Source organism: Pithys albifrons, chromosome 19 (genome assembly GCF_047495875.1).
Source record: "Pithys albifrons albifrons isolate INPA30051 chromosome 19, PitAlb_v1, whole genome shotgun sequence".
NCBI classification, from domain to species: domain Eukaryota; kingdom Metazoa; phylum Chordata; class Aves; order Passeriformes; family Thamnophilidae; genus Pithys; species Pithys albifrons.
The window spans coordinates 4,348,514-4,368,240 of NC_092476.1; the positions used below are offsets into that span (position 1 = coordinate 4,348,514).

Genomic DNA, 19,727 nt, shown 5'->3' on the forward strand with positions numbered 1-19,727 from the left:
AGCAGCCTCTCCTTTTTGCAGGCATTTTTCCCAGCTCGATTGCCTAGACATCCTTCTGCTTGAGGCCAAAGGATTATTTCAAACATTAGGTCTCCCAGAGGTCTACATGCTCTTCAAGAGATTTCATCTCCCTCCTGAAGAAAGGAGTTCCCTTTAAGCTCAGCACCACCTCCACTGAGCCCAGGTGCCCACAGAACACAAGCCCCAGAGGCCCCAGTTTGGCAACGTTACCTTTCTCAGGGCACTGAGCAGCGCGGGGGCAATGGAGGTCATGTAGTAGGAGTGGAATGCAACACCACCACTGCGAACCTCCTTCGCAAACACCCCATCCTGCTTCAGTCTGGCTACAAACTCATTCACAGCGGCCTAAGAAGAGGAATACAAATGAACTAAGGGAAAAGCTCACAACATGTCTGGGATCTGTATCAGTCACTGTACTCACATTACACCCTTCCTTACTTGACACATAAAGGGGAGCTATAGCTGGGATGAGCTTATTGCCTTTCTGAGTCTTAAATTTTATCGCTCACTACACCCCTGGCTATGAGATATTTCATTACTGGCTTACTGAGGCACTAACATCACTTCCTTTCAGAGTATTTGAGTGTGTAAGTTTACCCAAAGCATCATGTTCCCTTCACCACTTCAATCCAGCTCCCTTTTACCATGAGCTGAGCTCTAACTGAGCTTCATGCTTTCTTCAAACCTGAACTTCATAGGTCCCAATCACAATCCCAGTATGCACTGTATCAGTTCCATGCTCACCAGAGGCCCCGAAATAGTGACAGTGTCTTCAGAGTTGTGACAGGCTGGTACCACACCTTGAGGACAGCACTGTTTACACTCCTCCCATGTCAGACCTGCAGAAGGAACACTTCAGGACAACAAAAGTGTTTCTAGCTCTGAGCCTCATGAGGAGAGGCAACCTTAACTGCAGAGTCACTGTGCTCAGTTCAGCACCTGGTAAAACTAGAAACGATTTGTAAGAGAAAGACAGACATTCTCCCTTTGCCCAGCAGTGATTCTGCAAAAGCTAAGCGTATTTATCCTAGAGTTTTAATATGACATGTATCACAGTGATGTTGAACACAAAGACAGAAGGCCAAATCTTTGTACCATCCCATTAACGAATGGGGTGGGGGTAACCCCACACTTTCAAAAAAGCTACAGAAATGGTTTTTTTGTCTTATGCTGCCCTTAGTTTCAATGAGTCAAGCTCACGTGTTCTCTTTCCTGTTCTAGCTTGGATTGCTGAGAGCCACAGAATATCCACAGAAATCAACAACTCTGGTGACATACTAGCTTAAGACATGCAGCATCTGGTCATACACTACATGGATACAAGTCACAGGAAGAACTTCAACATCAGATTATGAAAAAAATTAGATGCAGCACTCCAAGGTAAGTTCTTTGATAAGACTGTAATTTACTTAATCTTTTGTAGGATTACTTAAATTAAAAAACACAGGATTGTAACAAGTGATCTAGTCCAACATACTGTGTTATACCTGCAATAGCTTTTCTCTTAAGTGTTTTTTAATTGACAACTATGTCCAATAAGAAACAGAAGAACATCAGAGCTACCAATAAGAATTTTACTTTTAAATGTAAGTCACCATGAAGACACAACACAAAGGAAAACTACTGTGTCCGAAATGTCACCCAACAGTGGGCAAAACTATGACTTACAAAAACACTAAGCTTATTCAAGAGAAAGCTTATTCCTAAGTGCTATTAGGCCTGAAGTGCTATTAGGCAGTTCCATTAGCTAGTGGCTTACGAGCTTCACATCCCATTACTCTTGCAGACAATCACAGATCTCCATTTCCACTTAAATTTTGGAGTTTACTGAAATTCTGAATTATTCCAGGACAGAGATCTCTACCATTGTATCAACTTAAATATTTAATACTCTGTTCTACATCAGAAGAAAACAAAGAAGAGACAACAGTGGCAAAATTTTACAGAAATGATAATTTCCATTAACACATTTGAGAGGCCAATTTTATCCCAATGCCATACAGAGATCAGACACACTTTCCCATATCACTCTTTTGGTAAGGGGATACCTACCAACAGCAGCCATTCCTCCTGCAGGCAAGTTGGCCTCTTTGACGCATCGTCCCCGCCAGTAAGCGGCCAGGATTGCTTCTTCGTGGCTTAGGGAGTTGTCTGCATAGCCACAAGCTACTTCTCCCACTGAGTGGCCCACAATCCCATCAGGTTGCAGACCTGCAGCTTTCAACATATCAATCTGAGCAATCTGCAAGGAAAAGTAGGATTGATTACTGATTCCAGGCCAGAGTAAACAGGTGTCAGTCCTCAAAGGCACAGTAGCAAGTGCACAAAAAAAATGGCATTTTGGTACAGACATTCTTGATCTCACTGGCTTCCCCTCCCTCCACCCCCACAACTGTAGGTTCATCCTGTTTTCAAAGCAATCCCAAGAATTGTTCTGCAACTCCAGGATTGCTACATCTCCATAATGCAGCTTTCCACTAAGTACTTGCAACAACATGAGGGTGCCAAAAATGTGTCTGTACAAAGTAAGAGGCAAGACCAGCTTTCCAGATCACTTTAAAAGCTTGTCCTCCAGTTTATAAAGACACCATGAATTCCACATTGAGACTCAGAATTTAAAAGAGATTTCACTTAGCATCACTTAGCTAATTTGCAGAACAAATTTTAGAAGACATTCAATGGAACCTTGCTCCTCGGCACAAATATTTACATAAAACTTAAAGACATCCCTTAGCCTCTTAAAAGGATAAACTGTGCTACATATACACATATACACATGCAAATCAGTTCAGATCTGTATCAGCCTAAGCATCTTGCAAATGGTGGAGCCTGAAACTGTCAGATTCAACACGCTCCCTTCTGTCAGAGATACATTTCTAACAGCTGCCATTTGCTGATTACATGAAACAAGCTTCCATTAATTGATATAAAGTGTTACCAGCAAAACAGACACAACAGCAGAACATGCTTATGTGGATTGAGTCCATGACCCCCTTCCACAAGCCATTTGAGTCTTGCCTGAATAGCAGCTAGTCCAACAAACGCAAGGACAATGTCATCAAAAGTGTTTTCATCCGCTTGCAGAAGCAGGTCCGAGACCTTCAGGCCTGTGCTCTTCAAAGCCTCATCTGAGCGCAATATAGACTGGCGGAACAAATCCAGCTTCATAAGGCTCAGGCCCATGCCTTTCCACTGTGTTCCCATGCCTGCAGGAGGAGCAGAGACAGTGAGTGTTAGTAACACTCCATAGCAGGAGCAGACATCACACACTTGCTCTGCCAGTTAAAGAACTGGAAGAGCAAAACATTGCACGTTTCTAATATCCTCCAAATTAGGCACTGCTTTTTATTTTTCTGGACTTTGCTATTCTGAGAAGACAGTTAAGCTGGAAGGATTGGTAAGACTCCTAGATGTATCACAGAGCTGCAAAATATTTCCTCCTGCTATAGTGGAAAACAACATTAGAGCACAGAATACAACTGCTCAAGCCCCAGACCTACAGATGGAATGGAGAAGCCTGGACCCAGCACCGCACACCTACCTGAGCAGATGTACCAGAGTGGTCTACCAGATGCTTGAACTTGTTGAATCTCCTTGATGTCACTCTCAGTGCCAACCAGTGTGTAGCCTCTGTAGGGCATGGAGGACACAGGAAGTGCAGAGATATCACCAAGCAGGCTTAGAAATGGGCTGCATCCTCCGTGTTTTCTACTCTCTTGAATCAGTATTTCCACAGCTTCCTGGGTTCTGCCAGAAACTTGAACCAGTCTTGGCATGTTACAAGTCTCCAGAGGCTGGCGTTTTTCCTTATTTGGCCTCAGAATGACATGAGCATTAGCACCTCCAAAGCCAAAGGAGTTGATACTGACAAGGCCACCTTTCACTGGCGTTGGTTTACAAACCACCTCCAAAGAGCCATCACTTAAGCCAGGAATATCTGGATTTGGGGTATTGAAATGAAGATTTGGAGCCCACAGCCCATGTTCCAGAGAGAGAATGACCTGAAAGGAAAAAGAGTTCTGTGCTCCACACTGTCTCATGACAAACATTCTTTTGTTATTGTTTCACTACAAAATGACCATGTAGCATACACTAAAGCAGTTCTCTGTGTTTGGATAAAGGGACATTTCAGAGAATAGCATTATTAATGTCACTGAGGTAGTACCTGCTCCAACTAGGCAAATTTTAACTCCATGCAAGAAGTCAGCAGGGAAGATGAGCATAGCAGCTTTACACTTTGTTTCCAGACCCATTTTTAACTGGAAAGTCATGCAGCCTTGCTGGAAAAGCTGCCTGGGTACTAAGACTACCACATCTTCTTTTTCCCCTTTCAGATCCCATGCCCCCATCACATTTCACATCCTCCCTCACCAGTCATACAGTCACAAATGCTCTTCCTTATCACAACAAAGCACTTCTGTTTCTGCCTTTGCTGCAAAAGAATCAAGCTGAAGCACTGAAAGGAATTTGCTTGCTGCTTTACACCCATTTGTTGTCTTCTTGATCCAAAAAAGCAGGAACTGCAAGACTGGTCAGAACTCGGAGAGCAAAAGGGAGGTACAGAAACAGCATGATAAACACAGTATCTGAGTATCTGTGCCAAAAAAGCAGGAGTTCTCTTCTCTCATCATCGTCTTTACATACAGCCTGTGATGCCAAGCCCATACTCCTCTGTGGCACAAGCCCAGCAAGTCACACACTACAAGGTCAGCTGCAAACACTCAGTGCTCTGTGTATTTGGCAGTTCCTTCATCACCCCAAAATGGTCAGAAAAGGAGATTCTGGTTTGGGAACTGTTCTTCCAGGTTGACTACTAGACATGGCAGAATACGTGGGGGAACAACCAGCATAAATATATGATTGCAACTTCAGTCAACACAGTTAAAGCTGCAGTCTAAGTGTTTTCATGTATACTGTCCTACACTCACAATACTGAGCACTTTGACCTTGCTGTTGCTTTATACTGCACATGTATTTGTACTTTCAAGTCTGCCATGGTTTCTACTTAAGTTTGAAAGGACAGTACAGTGAGTTTACAACCAGTGACACTGAGCATCTTTGTTTCTGCTGCACAGCAAGCAATTAGGCTGAGTACTTCAAAGGTGCAGGTGAGTTTTCCCTCCCTCACCAGAATTTCACTAAAGTGGCCTTGGCAAGCCCTAGTTTAATTCCTACCTATTCATGTAATTAATGGATTCTCTTCAAGTCTGAAATCAGATACTTTAAAGGTCTGTTTTCCTCCTGATATTTCTCAGAAGACCATTTTATGGAATTCCAGAAGAAAACATTTACTGAAACTGTGAACTTTCTGAGACACTTACTGTCCAAGAGACACTGGGCTTTTGGTGTAGAGGTAAGGAAAACAGTACCTCAAACTTATGATCCTGTCCTGACAGATCACAGAACCACACTAAACAAACTGTTTATAAAATACAACAGTATGGATTGAGAAGCTTATTTTATGACTCAGTTATTATTCATTCTATGAAGAATGTGTCAGTCACAGATAAAGGTGCTAAAAAAAAAGTAAACTTCCCTCTCCTGAGAGACAGACACTGCTGTCTCCATGATTTGCAGATGAGGCTATTCACAGTAAGTTTTATGTATTCAGGTCACAGTAACCACTTTGAAGAGCCTAAAATTCTAGCAGTGGCAGTGTACGTGACTTCAGTTTGCGTGGTTCTTTGGTAATAGGCTTAGAAGCAAGTGTGAACATTAGCTAGCTCTCTGCTATAAGCAGTTTAGCAGCCAGAGCCAATAGATAACTGTCTGTCTACAGCAGCAGTTAGCAGGCTGGTTGCTAAGACATACAGTTATTCAAGCTGGTAGCCTCATCCCAAAAGAGCTCACCTGGTTTCTTGCCAACCTAAGAGAAAAGAGGAAGAGATGATACATCCCTGACAAAAAGCAAGAGGGATCAGCTGCTCTTCTGGCATTGAAAGCCCACACTGTCTCTCATCTTTGGTCATTGTTGACTACTCCAAACATCTAAATCCCTCTACTTGTAAGTGTCTCAAACCCAATGACTTAGACCAGACCTCTGTGGGAAGGTCAAGTGTACGGATCAATGAAGTGATCAATAAACATTAGCAAAGACCCTAAAGCCTTTACTGTGAGCAGAGTTATGTTCCTGTAGAATTCAGTAGGAAGGGGGAACTGAAGTGTATCTGCACACATCAGAGGACCACCTGAGCTTTTAGAAGTATTTGCCTGTGAAGCAAGTGGTTAATAAGAAACACCTGTGAGTATTTACCACCACAAGTGAACATTTTACCCTGAATCACTGCACATTTTCCATAAATCAAATGAACACTAAACCCCCCACACTGCTGTGTTCCCCACCTTCCCCAATTTTCCCTCTCAAGCCCCCTGTTACCTTGGCTAATGCTGCAAGCCCAGAGGCAGGCTCTGAATGACCCATGTTTGACTTGGTTGATCCAATCAACAGTGGCTCCCTCTCACACTGACAGAAGACATTTACAATGCCATTTACTTCCTGTGGATCTCCAACCTAGTATGAAGATAATCAGAATGGCTATTAGCTATCGCTTCAAAAACACAACACAAAAGAGAAATCTCCAAGTTTTTTGATGTTTGGGTGTTTTATGATGTTTGGGTAAAATCCAAAAGTTGTGAAACAGAACATATTCTACTAACTGGTGGAAGGAAACAAGATTTCACTTTGGGAAAACAAAGAATAATGTAATGGAAAAGTGTGGCAAGTTATGTGAGGGAAGAAAACACTCCAAACCCAAAAGGGCCATGCTGACCTTGGTGCCTGTCCCATGAGCTTCAATATACTCCACTTCTTCAGGTTTGACACCACATTCCCTGTACAAAGATCTGACCAACTGCTGCTGCATTTCTCCAGATGGGAATGTCACACCTAGGATCAAAATTGCCATCAATTCCTCTCTATCAGGTAGTTCCCATTCTGATTTTAGCACCCTTTCAATTGCCTGGGACTACCAGGTCAAAAAACCCCCCACAAAAACCAAAACAACAAAACCATTTATACCATGGCTTTAACACCAAACACAATAAGCCTCTCAGGCTCTTTGTAAGAAGAGTAGAGGAACCAGAAATGAACCTAAAATCATGAGGTAGACTAGGGTGGAAAGATAACTGGTTAACAGAATACTAGGAGATGTCTAGATTAAGCAAAATGTGAAACTTGTTGTCTCCATAACTGGAGAGCAGAAGTTGGACAACAGTAGGACAAGACCTTTACAGTCATTAACACTACCTACATTTCTACCATTAGTGTAGAAGTTACTGCAAAGGTGTCCTGAGGAAAGCTAAATTAGCAACAGAACAGTGCTGTTTCTTCATACAGCAGAAACCACCACTTCTGTTCAACTTCTTTAGAAAATAGGGTTCTGGACTTTGCATTATCAAAACAGAAAAAGGAAAAAAACACTAAAAAACATTCATACCCCTAAAAAAGCCCATTTTTCATGACAAAGACTCCTAACTGAACAGTTCTGTTGGCATTGCACTTTTCAGCAGCTCGAGACCTACCTTGCTCCTTAAAGCCATCAGTGTTAACTCCAGCATTTACTATTGTGGCATAGATCCGCTTAGCCATAGATCTCTTGGTCAAAAGAACAACAACAGCAGCTTCAGAGCGACAATATCCATTTCCTGAGAGCAGAGAGAGAAGAACAAGCCTCTAATTCTGCTCTGCTTTGTAAAATGTTGCAAAACACTCTTCCAGTAAGAGTGCTTTACAATAGACTGCTTTGGGAATATGACATATCTATTTGTTTTTTAAAAAAATGTCATGTCCTAGATGCTCATCACAAATGATAACAGAAAGTTTCCATCAAGAGACAGCTATTTTACCTCCTCAGTGGCAGAGGAATGAACCATACAGTGTCAGTTTCTTCCGCAAAAGCAACAGAGATCAGGCCAAGGGTATGTCCCAAACAGTGCACCTCAGAACTACTGAGGCCAGCTCTTTGCTCTGCTCAAAGAGTAGGTGGTCACAGACTCCACAATAAGTTCCTCTCATACAACATGACAAGCTTTTGTAGTAATTCCTTACCTGAAACATCGAAAGCCTTACAGGCACCCTCAGGACTAAGCATGCCCAGTTTCAGGAACTGCACAGATGTGTTGGGTTTCAGCAGGACGTTGACCCCTCCTACTAGGGCTGCATTGCACTCTCCATGACGAATTGCCTTGTAAGCGTTTTCCAGGGCAACAAGACTAGAGGAGCAGGCTGTGTCAATAGTTACACTGGGTCCTTAAGAAACAGAAAAGGGAAAGGAAAAAAAAAAAGAAGAAAGCTTAATTTCCTAGATTGTTCTCTAAAGACTACAGGATAGGATCAAAAGAGAAACATATTGGGAAAAAAAAAGGTTAAATAGGAATTGCTTCAGAACATAACAGGTAAGCCTGATGCAATGGGAATCAAGAACCACCATCTCTGCCTGCTCACTAGGTGGGGCAGGGTAAAGATGGGAAAAAAGTTAATGAACAGATTGGACTTAAGGGCATTTTTCAAATGCTGTCTCTCCATCAAAAAGAGATCATAGCTTCAAAGGCAGGTCTCAACCAGTTCCCCATTCTCATCAATAAAAATCCCTTGCCCTTCCTGGTCCTACCCTTGCCATTATCTCTGTTCTCTACTGCTCTTCGGATCAAATCCCATTCCTCTCCTCTCTTCAAAACCATTCATGGATGAATTATATCTATTGCCTTCAATCACATCACTCTGGTGGCTCTCCTACTTCTTCCACTTTACTTAAAAAGAGCCAACTGCTACAGCCACTTCGTCTCTGGGCTAGCTGACTTCTATACAGCTTGATATCACATCGCAGTCTAAAGGCCAGAAAGGACCAAAACCTTTTTAAGAAGGCCTCCTGACATCACATCTTTCAGGTGAACACCAGCTATGTCCAGCAGCAGCAGCTGAGTTACAAGGCCATACAATGAGTCTTATCTTACAGTTACAAAATATTTTTTACTTCTCATATGCCTCCTTACAATAGTTACATGCTACTTTCTCTTTCCAAAAGGGGTCTATGTCATCATATCCATCCTGCTCCTCTACAGCAACTGTGGCACAATGATGTTGAAATTGCTGATCAGCATCAACAGGTCTGGGGGACACTTACCTGTTAAATCATAGAAATAGGAAATCCTGTTGGCAAACATAGCACGCTGGCAGCCAGTCATACTGTATCCCACAAGCTCTTCTGGATCTACGCTAAGGGCTTCGGCAGCTTCTGACCCACTGGCACCAATCCATACACCTGTGTCTGTGCCACGGAGAGTGGCCGGATTAATACCTATGGGACATTGGAAAGCAGATTACAGTAAACAAGCTTATAATGAGGGGCAAACTGGGGAGATGGGAGGTACACTGGCACCAGTTCACCAAATACTACCTATTGTCCTTTTCTAGCAGGCCTGCAGCATTGTTCCCTACCTTTAGTAACTTTTCAGTCAGTTCACCTGGAGACCTTACAAGTCTTACTTGAGAGTCCATCAGAACTTTGGTATCAGCTTTTGGCCAGAACATACCGTGCCCTGACAAGGCTTTTCAGCCCAGCCAAACATTGCCAGAGTCTTGCATGAAAAAGTGTATACACTATGACAGGCAAAAATGCTGATGAGAGAAGCTAACAGCTGACTTCCAACACAGACAAAAGGAGCAGAATGAAGGGGATAAAAATCACAGCACTTGGAATACCATGTGAGCACATCAATATCTATCTCTAGGCACACACAATACTCAGATCTGGAGTAAAAATCAGAAATGAAAATTTTTTAGTGCAAAAAAAACCAACAACCAGAACAAGAAGAAACACTGCTCAAAAAAAAAAACACATAGCAAGCTCAAATGGCACAAATCTCTGCTGTTTCTCCTCTGTACTTCAGGAGTCCTGGAGACAAACAATATTCAATCTCCAGGCTGAGGCTCAGCAGCAAAGGAGCAAGAATTAAGTTACAGAATTATAGGATGTTAAGGGCTGGAAAGGACCTTAAAGATCATCTAGTCCCACCCTCAGCCCCCTCCATGGGCAGGGACACCTCCCTCCCACTAGATCAGGTTGCTCAAAGCCTTATCCAACCTGGCTTTCAACAATGGCAGAGTTGGGGCATCCACAACCTCCCTGGACAACCTGTTCCAGTATCTTGCCACCCTAACAGTAAAGAATTTCTTCCTGATACCGAACCTAAACTTCCTCTCTTTCAATATGTACCCATCACTAGTTAGTACTAGTGAGGTAGTTACATCTTTTTGCCCATGTGCTTCGTATGTTCTGACATGAAACTGATTAACAGGAAGAATAATCTTCTTGGAACTCTGTGCATGAGTAATTCAAAAGACCTTCTATTACTGCCAGGGTTTTGAGAGAGGCTCCTATTTCTGAAAGCACATTTCCTGGGAAAACCTTCTAGAGAAACAGAATAAATGCTACAGGTTTTCCAAGAACCTGGCCAATAGACAGGAATACATCAAGCCATCTGTCATTCTTTTAGAGTATGGATGAGAATTGTAACCAAATAATCTTCCTTTTGAACTACAGATTTGCCTCTTATAAAGGAATCCTTATGGAGTAGTAGGGTTGAGCAAAACACAAACAGGCTCTAGAACTGTTGACTGCTTAAGTGATTCTGTCATACTGGTTATATCATATGATGCAGGTACAGATTTGTTGGCAGTCAGCACAGGTTTCCTGGCTTGCATTCCAGAGAAAACAGCTTTGTTCTAGCCCCCGTCCCTGGTCTTTGGTCTCCTCTCTAATGTGATGGCTTTCTCTTGTTAGAGTTCTCATAACACAAGTGCATGTCTGCACCTGTTGCACAGAGACAATACAGTGTAATTGCCCCTCTTGGGTCATGCATCTGCTCACCTCCATCCAAAATAGCTTCATAAGAAACTTCCAACAGCAAGCGAACTTGAGGATCCATTGTATGAGCTTGTTTGGGATGAACCCCAAAAAAAGACGCATCAAATTTGCTTATGTTCTTGAGCTTTCCATTTCTCTTGGGCAGTCCATAAATTCCTGAGAAGAAAAATACAACACTGAGTCACAGAATACATCAGTGCTGAAGCAGCTGCAAGCTGAGAGATGGTACAGAAAGACCACAGTTGATTCTCGATGACACAGGAAACCTCACTTCCTCATGCAGTACCCAGTGCTGCACAAACATCTACCGACCCAGCCTCATCTGGAAATGAGAATGCTGCACTAACAAAACCAATTGGAATTTTTAAGACTCTCCTGGATACAGCAGTAAAGGACATCTATCTAGTTTAAACATTTTTACCTTGGCAAGTTGTACCAACCAGTGTCCAAATCAGTGGTTCCAGTTAGTCCCCAGTTAAGAGGAAAAACAAAAGCTGCTTTTGATTTCTGCAAATCACTAGCTTGAATTGGGTAGACATGTGCCAAACACTTCAGAAGGAGAGTCAGACAAAAAAGAATATTCTGAAAAGCCATGAATCACAGCACTGGAATCCCTGTGCTACTTCTGAACCCAGAAAAATGTCAGAGTTGTCTTCCTGTCACAGCTATCCGTGGCAGGTACAGAATTCATGCTGCCCAGCTGCTCTGGCAGAGTGCTCTTTTATTTGAAAGCAAGCTACGTATCATTTATAAGGTACTACTGCATGGGACATGCCATTATAATATGGATTGTGTGAGACCTTCATAGAAGTGTTCTGTTCCTGAATTTCTGGATGATATATCAGAAGTTAATTCAGATCTGGCAGGATTTTGAATCTCATAAGTCCTTTCTTTTTGTAGGATAATTTCTCTAAAACACTGGGAGGCCAGGGCTCCCAAAGGAGGGACAGTAAGCACTCACCTGGTTTCCACCTCCGATCATCCTCTGTGACCATATCAACTCCATTAAGCAGGTTCTCCCAAAACTCTTGCAAGTTCTCAGATTCTGGCAGCTTTCCTGCTATGCCTGCAATCACCACGTCCTCCATCTCTTCACTTCTCCCTGTTGCTGAGATACACAAAGCAGTAAGACTAGTAAGATTTCACACAGAGGAAAGAATATGTGTCTAGTCTTCCTGACATGTTGTGACAAACAACTGTATTTGCAGAAGAAACACTCCCACACAGGAACAGCCTGTGGAGTCCTTAGTATTAAAAAAAATAAAAAATTATGTCCCAACTAATCAAATGGACTGTAAGGTCCCTCAGGTTGGTAAGGGTGAGAAAACTGATCCTGAAGGAGGATCAGGCTCTCTGAGAACCACTAGCTTCTACATGACAACCAGAAAATGAGTAAGTCTACCTCTACTAAATGCAGAGCCTCTATAAAGTCAGCAGAGAAGAAAGATTAACATGCTGGAGCAGAGGTGGGTGGAGAAATTATGAAATGCACATAGTAAAATACATAATTACAAGGCAAACCTAACAGGTAGCAAAACAAGTTCTACAATCGTTCCCAGGGCAAATGCTAACTTAAGAATCAATAATCAAAAGATTTGTTGGAGGAGGAAAAAACTCCAAACAAAAAGACCTACAAAATTCCTCACGACCACTTCCCCAGAAATAAACAACACAGCCTTGAACAACAGCCCCCAAAACCACCAGGCAAATAAAAAGCCCAACAAAAAAAAAGCCCAGAAAAACTACCCCAAACCAAATGAATTAACCAAAACAAAAAAGCCCACACAGAGGAGAAAACCCAGCACAGAGCACAAAGACTACAGTAAAATTTAGCACCATTTTAAATGCCAAACCCAAGAAGCAAGTCTTACATCTAAAGTGTTTCCTAACTGGACCCTGCACTGCCACACGTTTAGAGGACTGGGAATGTGGCACTGACTACATATGATAGAGGGTGGTATTTTAAGATATGACTTGGCGGAACAGGTCCAGATTACAGATGGGATGAAAAATCTCACCTTTTGTCCCAAGAAATTTGCATTCAAGGACCCCAATCTCAAACACTGCAAAAGAACATCATGCTGCATAACACAGCATGGCAGGGCACCTATCCCAGGCCACACCACCAAGTGATAGCTCTAGTATATCACTCCATTATTTTCTATTACACTAAAGATGTATTAACAACTAAGCAGAGAGAAAAAGTTAAACTGGTATTTCAGTTAAATTTAAATCATAATTTTAGATCGTAAGCAGACAAGTTAAAGCAGGGAAGGGAAGGTGGGAAATACCCACATATATGGGGAGTTTTAACATCAAGTTAAATAAAAGTGTGGTTGCAGGAACCAAAGAAGTAGTAACCATTCAGAGTACTTTCTTAGATGATCCTTCTGGTAACTTGAGGTAAAATATTCTTTACTGTGTGGGATTTTAAACAAGTAACAATCACAAAGAAAACTAGGTGTTTGAACAACTACAAGTCTGTCTTGGAAGGAAAACATTTGCTGTGAGAGCGCTGAGATGTGACTTCCCTGGGCTATCACGCCCCATGCAGGCACTTCAGTGCTGCTGGGGGCTGATGGTCTTGTCCAAAACACAGCACTAATGGATCCTCTCTGTTGAGCACCTCACAGCTGTTTCTCCAGCCCAAGATGTTTCACTTGGGCATAGTTTCACAGCCTTTTCCAAGAATTCCTGATGCTTTTGAGCAAGAAACAGGCCTCTCTTCCATCTACACATTACATTGCTCAGGAAACATGATGCCCTCCTGTAGCTGGAAGAGACTCCTGAGGGTGCCAAGGGAAAGCACAGCCCTCTGCTCAGCTGAGCTCTGGCTCTGCCAGAATACACCACCACACAGGCTGCCTCATTTCTTTCAACCTCCTTTTCTTCAACAATAATCTCGATTCAGATCTGTGGAGTAACTGTGGAGTTACGAAACATCTACACCACTGAAGCAGAAGAGATGGTTACCTCACCCAGCCCATTACTTCTGGGAGCAGACACAGAAGTGCCCCCAAAAGGACACCTGGGATTTCCAGGTCCTGTGCTAAACACCCCAACAACAGAAAGTCCATTCCACTCTGGTTCTTCATTTAAAAAGGGAAGAGCTAGGGGTCAAATTGAGCAAGGCCCTTACTGAGAAACTAGTCCCCAAAACTCAAGTTGGTAGTAACAGGCACAGTCCACCCTGTGCTGAAGATAAGCCCCTAAGCTTTTCCACTCACATAAAACTAGTAAGTCAGTTTTATTCCTGGCTTCATCACTGTACCTGCAAAAACCAACCAAGGGTCATAACTCTGCTACACTTTCAGAATTTCTGTGCTAGGGGCAGGGAATGAACAAATCTCATGCACAAAGCTTACAATTCAAGCTTAAGACAAAGATGATAATTTAATTATGATTCAATTTTATACCTCAACTCTCTGGGTCATGATCTCTAGGGAGAGAAAGGTAATTTCTATTTTGGAGGACTGAGACATCACTTCTGGGATTGCTCCTTCCCATCCCACGTTTCTTTCCCTGGAGTATCAGAAAAACTCCATGCAGGTATGGCCCATTGACAAAATGTTCCTCTGAGACAATGAAGTAATGAAATTCATAAGCAAAGCAATTTTTGCCAACATGTTATGAATGTAGTTGAGCAAGACTGTGTCAAAGGTGGAGAAAAAGATGTTGCAGTAATCAAAATCAGAAGAACAAAAGGCAAGAAGTTCATTTTAGCTGGGTGAATGGGTAAGAAGAGTCACAACTTAAAGATCTTAATACACAAAGAACCAAAAAGATTTAGACTTGCCACAAAAGCTCCAAAAGAGAAGTCCAAAGTATGGATTTATCAGCAGACGGAACAGATGATCTGCTGTTGGAAAACAAGAGTGGTAAGAAGGAAAATCATGAATAATCAAGTCATCTCTGATTAAACAATGATTGACATAGCTGTTGTAGCCACCAACAACATCTTCAGTCTTCCTTGACAGATAATAAGCAGGTAAACCATGTTAAAGTTGATTGACTTTGCCCCAAAATGGTGTATTGTATTGTTTTACTATATTAGAGACTTTTTCTGTAAAGCATTTTTAGACTATACTCAGTAACACACTACACTGACAGATTTTTCAAGTATAGGGCACAGCAGACAACAAGAAAGAAAAATATTTCTACAGTTGTTTTAAAGGAGATTAGACTACAGCAAACATAGAGAGTGCTTCTGCTACCTCTGGTAAGCAAGGTGTTAAAAAGTGACAGATTAAAACAGGAGAAAAAAAGATATAGAGGGACAAACAGGAGTCACCTGTTTGTTAAGACTGTATTTTGCTGAATCTAACCAGATCTCTAACATCCTTTTTCCTCAGTTTAGCCCTGCTTTTGCTTAAATTGAATTCTGTGAATTCTCCTTAGATAGCTTGCATTTTTATCTGAGGGGAGAGAAGGAAACACACACCACATCCCACCCCACTGCCAAAATATCAGCCCAGTAGTTCACCTCAGTAAAGCATAAACTACCATCTCACTGGATTTACACAATATTTTTTAGCAATTATACTCTGTTGCTGACTCATTCAGTTTGTGACTGGTAATAACTAGCAATCTCTTCTGGTATTATTGACTAGTAACAACTTTCATCACTTTATACCTGTGCTCTGGTCTGCCTCCCACATCAGCCATTTGACAAGGTTGGTTTGTTTATTGGTGCCAGTTCCTTTCTCCAATCACTTCGTACTTTCTTCATCTGTTTCTCCAAGCATTGGATAACTATTGGCATCATGTTATCTTAATACTATTATCAAAGCTACTCTTAGGTTGAAATGCTGTTCTCTACTGCATTTAAAACACTTGTTTTTCAGTCCCTCACTAATTCAGCACTAAAAATCAATCAAAAAAAGTATTACACAGAGTTTTCCACCACCTCTGGCAGCCATACAACTTTTTTATAATAGTTCTATCCACTCTTTCCCTACAGAAATAACTCTGTGACCATTAAGCTTGTAAGCTCATAGGGGAAAGGAGAAAAAAAGACAAGGAAAATAAAAAAGTGAAGGTGAAGTCTGATTTCTTCTCCTGACTTGCCAACCACCAAAGAACTTATTCTGCTGTAACTTGTTCACCCTGGGTTTGGTGAGGAAAGGAAGGGGAGAGGGAGGGAAGAAACAGCTGTTTGCAAAGACACAACAAATAAACCCCAAATCTCATTTTGCCTAATGCACAGTTCCTTTTCCTAGACAGGGGCCCAATATTTATTTCACTGTTTTTTTGATGGTGGTCATCACTGTGGTACAGAATCTTTAAAGACAGCTCTATTACTGTTTCTAGACAGTCCAAATCTTCACCTGTTTTGGAGCTCTGATTACTGTAAAATGAAACACTCATTACTCCTTCACAGATTTTTTTCAGCACAGATATTGACAAAAGGATTACTTTCTTTGTTTCTCAGTATGATTACATCATAACCCTGGTTTCCTCATCTCTGACTATAATTTGTAAAATTTGTAATAAAAACTGTTCTTACATAGGGACTTGTAAAAAGCTGTAATGCCTGTCTCCAAAAAAACCCTTCACAAAACAGAGGCAAAGAGTCTCATTTTCCTTTTTTGAAAGCATCTGGCTACCAGCAATGTGTCCTATGGCTTCAATTTGACAAAAACCTTTCAAAATGTCTCTGTTTCAAAGCTCTATTTGTTCTGTTGACAAGAAAATTGAAAAAATGGTAATGTGTTCATATTTAAAATGCTGCTACTTAGAGGGAAACACAATGTGGTTTACAGTTGTCATTGGAGAAAAGTTACATTTTGCTCATGGAATCAACACAGCTCGGCTGATTCCCAAGGGGTCAGAAATCATTTGTATAAAAATCTCAGTCCCAAGTTTGCAAAACATCTGTTCATAACTGCCCTCATCCTCTGAATTCACCCACTAACTGCAGCCTTTCACAATGTTCCATTATTTTCACTTTGTTTTGAGAAGGATAGAAGCTTCAGGAAAAGGTAAACCCTTTGCTCTTGTGGCTTGAGGTTTTTCCTCTTTTAAGACACGCTCCCAAGTCGCCAGCGTTGCTCTGATGGAGTATCCAAGTTAACCTGCAAAGACTTAGTACCACCTGTTTATATTTAAGCATCCAAATACAGCTTTGAGCTGGGAAAATACGCATTCAGTATCTCAAAAGGCCTTATGACAGGGAAGAAATGGGGGATAAAACCAAACAGGTATAAACACAGCACAAGAGAAAGGATGATCATCGCGTTCCTGCCAGGATCACACCATCACACCCATAGGGGTGTACGAGCACCGACTTATTTCGGGTGGGCAGCTGGTTTATACCGAAGTGGGGAAAATCAGTTTAGCGGTATCCACGGCACCTTTTTTGCAATAGACTCACAATCCCTTCTGACGAGCGTCTGTCGCAACACCGAGGCCGATCTCCCCCCGCGCAGCTCCCTCATCCTGCGCGGCTGCTGAGAACGCGGCGCGGGGCTCGGGCAGGGGCAGCGCGGGGGCCGCGGGGACGGGTCCGGGCAATGCGGGGTTCGGGCACGGGCAGCGGGGCCCGGCCCGCCCCCGGTTGCGCCGAGCCCGGCGCCGATGGGGCCGCGGCGGTGGCGCGATCCCCGCGCGCCCCCAAGATGGCCGAGCGCCAGCACCACAAAGCGCCCACCGCGCCGGGCGGGCGGACAGGGAGGCTGCGGCGGTACCGGCCACCGAGCGGGGGGCTCTCCTTGGCACGGCCGTGCTGGGTCCCAGCAAAGCGGCCCGCAGCAACAGGGCCCGGCGAGCCGGGGGCCGGGAGCAGACCCTGCCGGTCGTGCGGACCGAATTCGCGGGCTGCAGCCAAGCCCGCGGACCCTCAACCGCCTGTCTGGCGTAGGGGGCAAGATGGAGCCTTCACGGCGCACCCGCCGGGCGCGGCGGCGGCAGCACAGCTTGCCACTCTCCCGACCGCACCGCATCCGCTGTCCCGCCAGTACCTGCACAGCGGCGGAAGGCTTCGTGTCGGTAAGACTGGCGTGAGCTCAGCGCGGGGTCGGGATGCTGCGGGCAGACGCTGCTGCTGCTGCTGCTGCTGCGGCTGCTGCCGAACTGCGCACGGCCAACACTCCGCACTCTTCTCACTGTCTCCCTCTAGCTCCCACCGCTATTTAAGTAGTCGCCGCCTCCGGCGGCCACGCCACATGGGCTGACAGTTTACTCCTCGCCGCAGTCCAATGAGAGTCGGGGCAGGGCCGCCCCGAGTCGGACGCGGGGTGATGCCAACCCCTGCCCGTCGGGGCCGCTCCAAGGGAGGAGGGGGCCTTGGCCAGCTCTCGAGTCGGACACAGGCGGGCCCCCAGCCCGCGGCACCGGGCCAAGCTGTCGCGCCCCGCCCCGCCCCGCAGTGGAGGCCGCGGAAGGCCGGGCACTGCGGGGGTGCCTGGCTGCGGGCCGGGATGGCCGGGGCGGGGCAGCGCCGACCCTCCGCGGGGACCTCTGCGTGTCCCTGTCCCCCCGCCCCGCGGGTGTTCACACTGCGGGGCACGGCCGCGCCGGCACCGCAGCTCGGTGATCAATGGAGGCTCGGCGGGCGCCGGTCCAAGGGCAGCCGGATCGCGCAGCGCCCACACAAAGGGAAGGGACGCGGGGCTCGCCGCGCAATCCGGGCCGGGACCCAGTGCGGAGGCGGGGACGGGGGCGGGGGCGCGGCCCTGCCAATCGCGGCGCCCGCGCGGCGTTGCCATAGGGGATAAGGCGACACGGTGACAGCGGAGGGGCGCGGGGGCCGCCGGCAGAGCCAGCACGGCTCGGGGCCGCGGTCGTTCACCCCGGCGGAACGCGGGGCCGGGGTTACCACAGGGCGCCCGGCACGCCGGCCGGGGCTGTTCTGCCCTGGGACCGGGACCGCCCTCACTGCGCGTCCCGAGGCGGGGGCCGGGCCCGGTACGCGCCCCTGCACCGACGGCTCGGGGCGGATCGCTCGGCATGCGGGTACCTTCATTCACTTTTCCCTGTAACTTACAGTCCTTCAATTAAAGCCAAACAGTCACAGCATTTCAATTTCCTTTTTTATTGCCTGCGACAGCCGCTCCAGCACAAAAAGCCTTTCCTGCCTTTCGGTCGGCAAACGCGGCCCGGGCGCCGGGACCCGAAAGCCGCTGCCCCGGCCCAGAGCGGGCCCCGCTCCGGGCGCTGCCCCTTCGCCATCCAGCTCCGCTCCCACCTTCTCGGGGCACACCTTTTGCCTTTACCCATATATTCCTCAGCATAACAGTTTTTAGCCCTTTGATAAGAAAAATAATAAATAATTTACTTTTTACCTTTTCAGTAGTCTGTGATCGGCCTGAATTCTCTTTTTTGTAGATGCTCCTTTCTTTGTGCAATTCAGTAATATCCACAGTAAGTAGTATCTTGTTGCCACTCTTCTAATCTGGTTTCTTGAGAATCAATGTCCAATTTATTAAGTATTTTGGCCTGCTGCATTTAGTACACCCTTAGCACAACCTCCCCACGCAGGATCCAAGCAATATGTTCATGGTATTTATTTCTGCACACTTTGTTGATTTTCATCATACTTACACGCTCTGTTCTTATAGTTACTCTGAAAAAAATGTACAATGATTGAACTGGTGGGGGTTTTTTCCTATCACAAGTAAAATAAAATGAAACGACCAAGAGCTATCATCTTCACTTACCTACAGTTGACTTAAGGAAACCTGTTTCTCGAGGAAACGGAATACATTAAAGCGGTGTTTCTGGCAAGAGGTCTGCATGACCAGGCATGTCAGGTGACATACTGGCGGGAGGAGGGGGGGAGTGGGATACACCACCAACCAGCCACAAAGAAAGAGAAAAAAAAAACAAAAGAAAAAAAAAACA

The 19,727-nt window shown here is 44.7% G+C and overlaps 1 protein-coding gene across 1 annotated transcript in view; it reads right to left on the reverse strand.

Annotated features, from left to right (window-relative positions):
* The window catches only part of FASN (fatty acid synthase), a 43,145-nt gene extending 25,146 nt beyond the window's left edge, over positions 1 to 17,999 (reverse strand). Inside the window, exons 1-13 of the mRNA XM_071573365.1 lie at positions 17,846 to 17,999; positions 11,848 to 11,994; positions 10,890 to 11,042; positions 9,144 to 9,317; positions 8,069 to 8,269; positions 7,543 to 7,665; positions 6,792 to 6,907; positions 6,398 to 6,532; positions 3,563 to 4,022; positions 3,040 to 3,227; positions 2,074 to 2,263; positions 766 to 860; positions 232 to 366 (exon numbers count right to left, since the gene is read on the reverse strand). Coding sequence (XP_071429466.1) covers positions 232 to 366; positions 766 to 860; positions 2,074 to 2,263; positions 3,040 to 3,227; positions 3,563 to 4,022; positions 6,398 to 6,532; positions 6,792 to 6,907; positions 7,543 to 7,665; positions 8,069 to 8,269; positions 9,144 to 9,317; positions 10,890 to 11,042; positions 11,848 to 11,974 — 2,097 coding nt within the window. The 5' untranslated portion in view covers positions 11,975 to 11,994; positions 17,846 to 17,999. The remainder of the gene's footprint in view (positions 1 to 231; positions 367 to 765; positions 861 to 2,073; positions 2,264 to 3,039; positions 3,228 to 3,562; positions 4,023 to 6,397; positions 6,533 to 6,791; positions 6,908 to 7,542; positions 7,666 to 8,068; positions 8,270 to 9,143; positions 9,318 to 10,889; positions 11,043 to 11,847; positions 11,995 to 17,845) is intronic.
* Between the last annotated feature and the right edge of the window lie 1,728 nt (positions 18,000 to 19,727).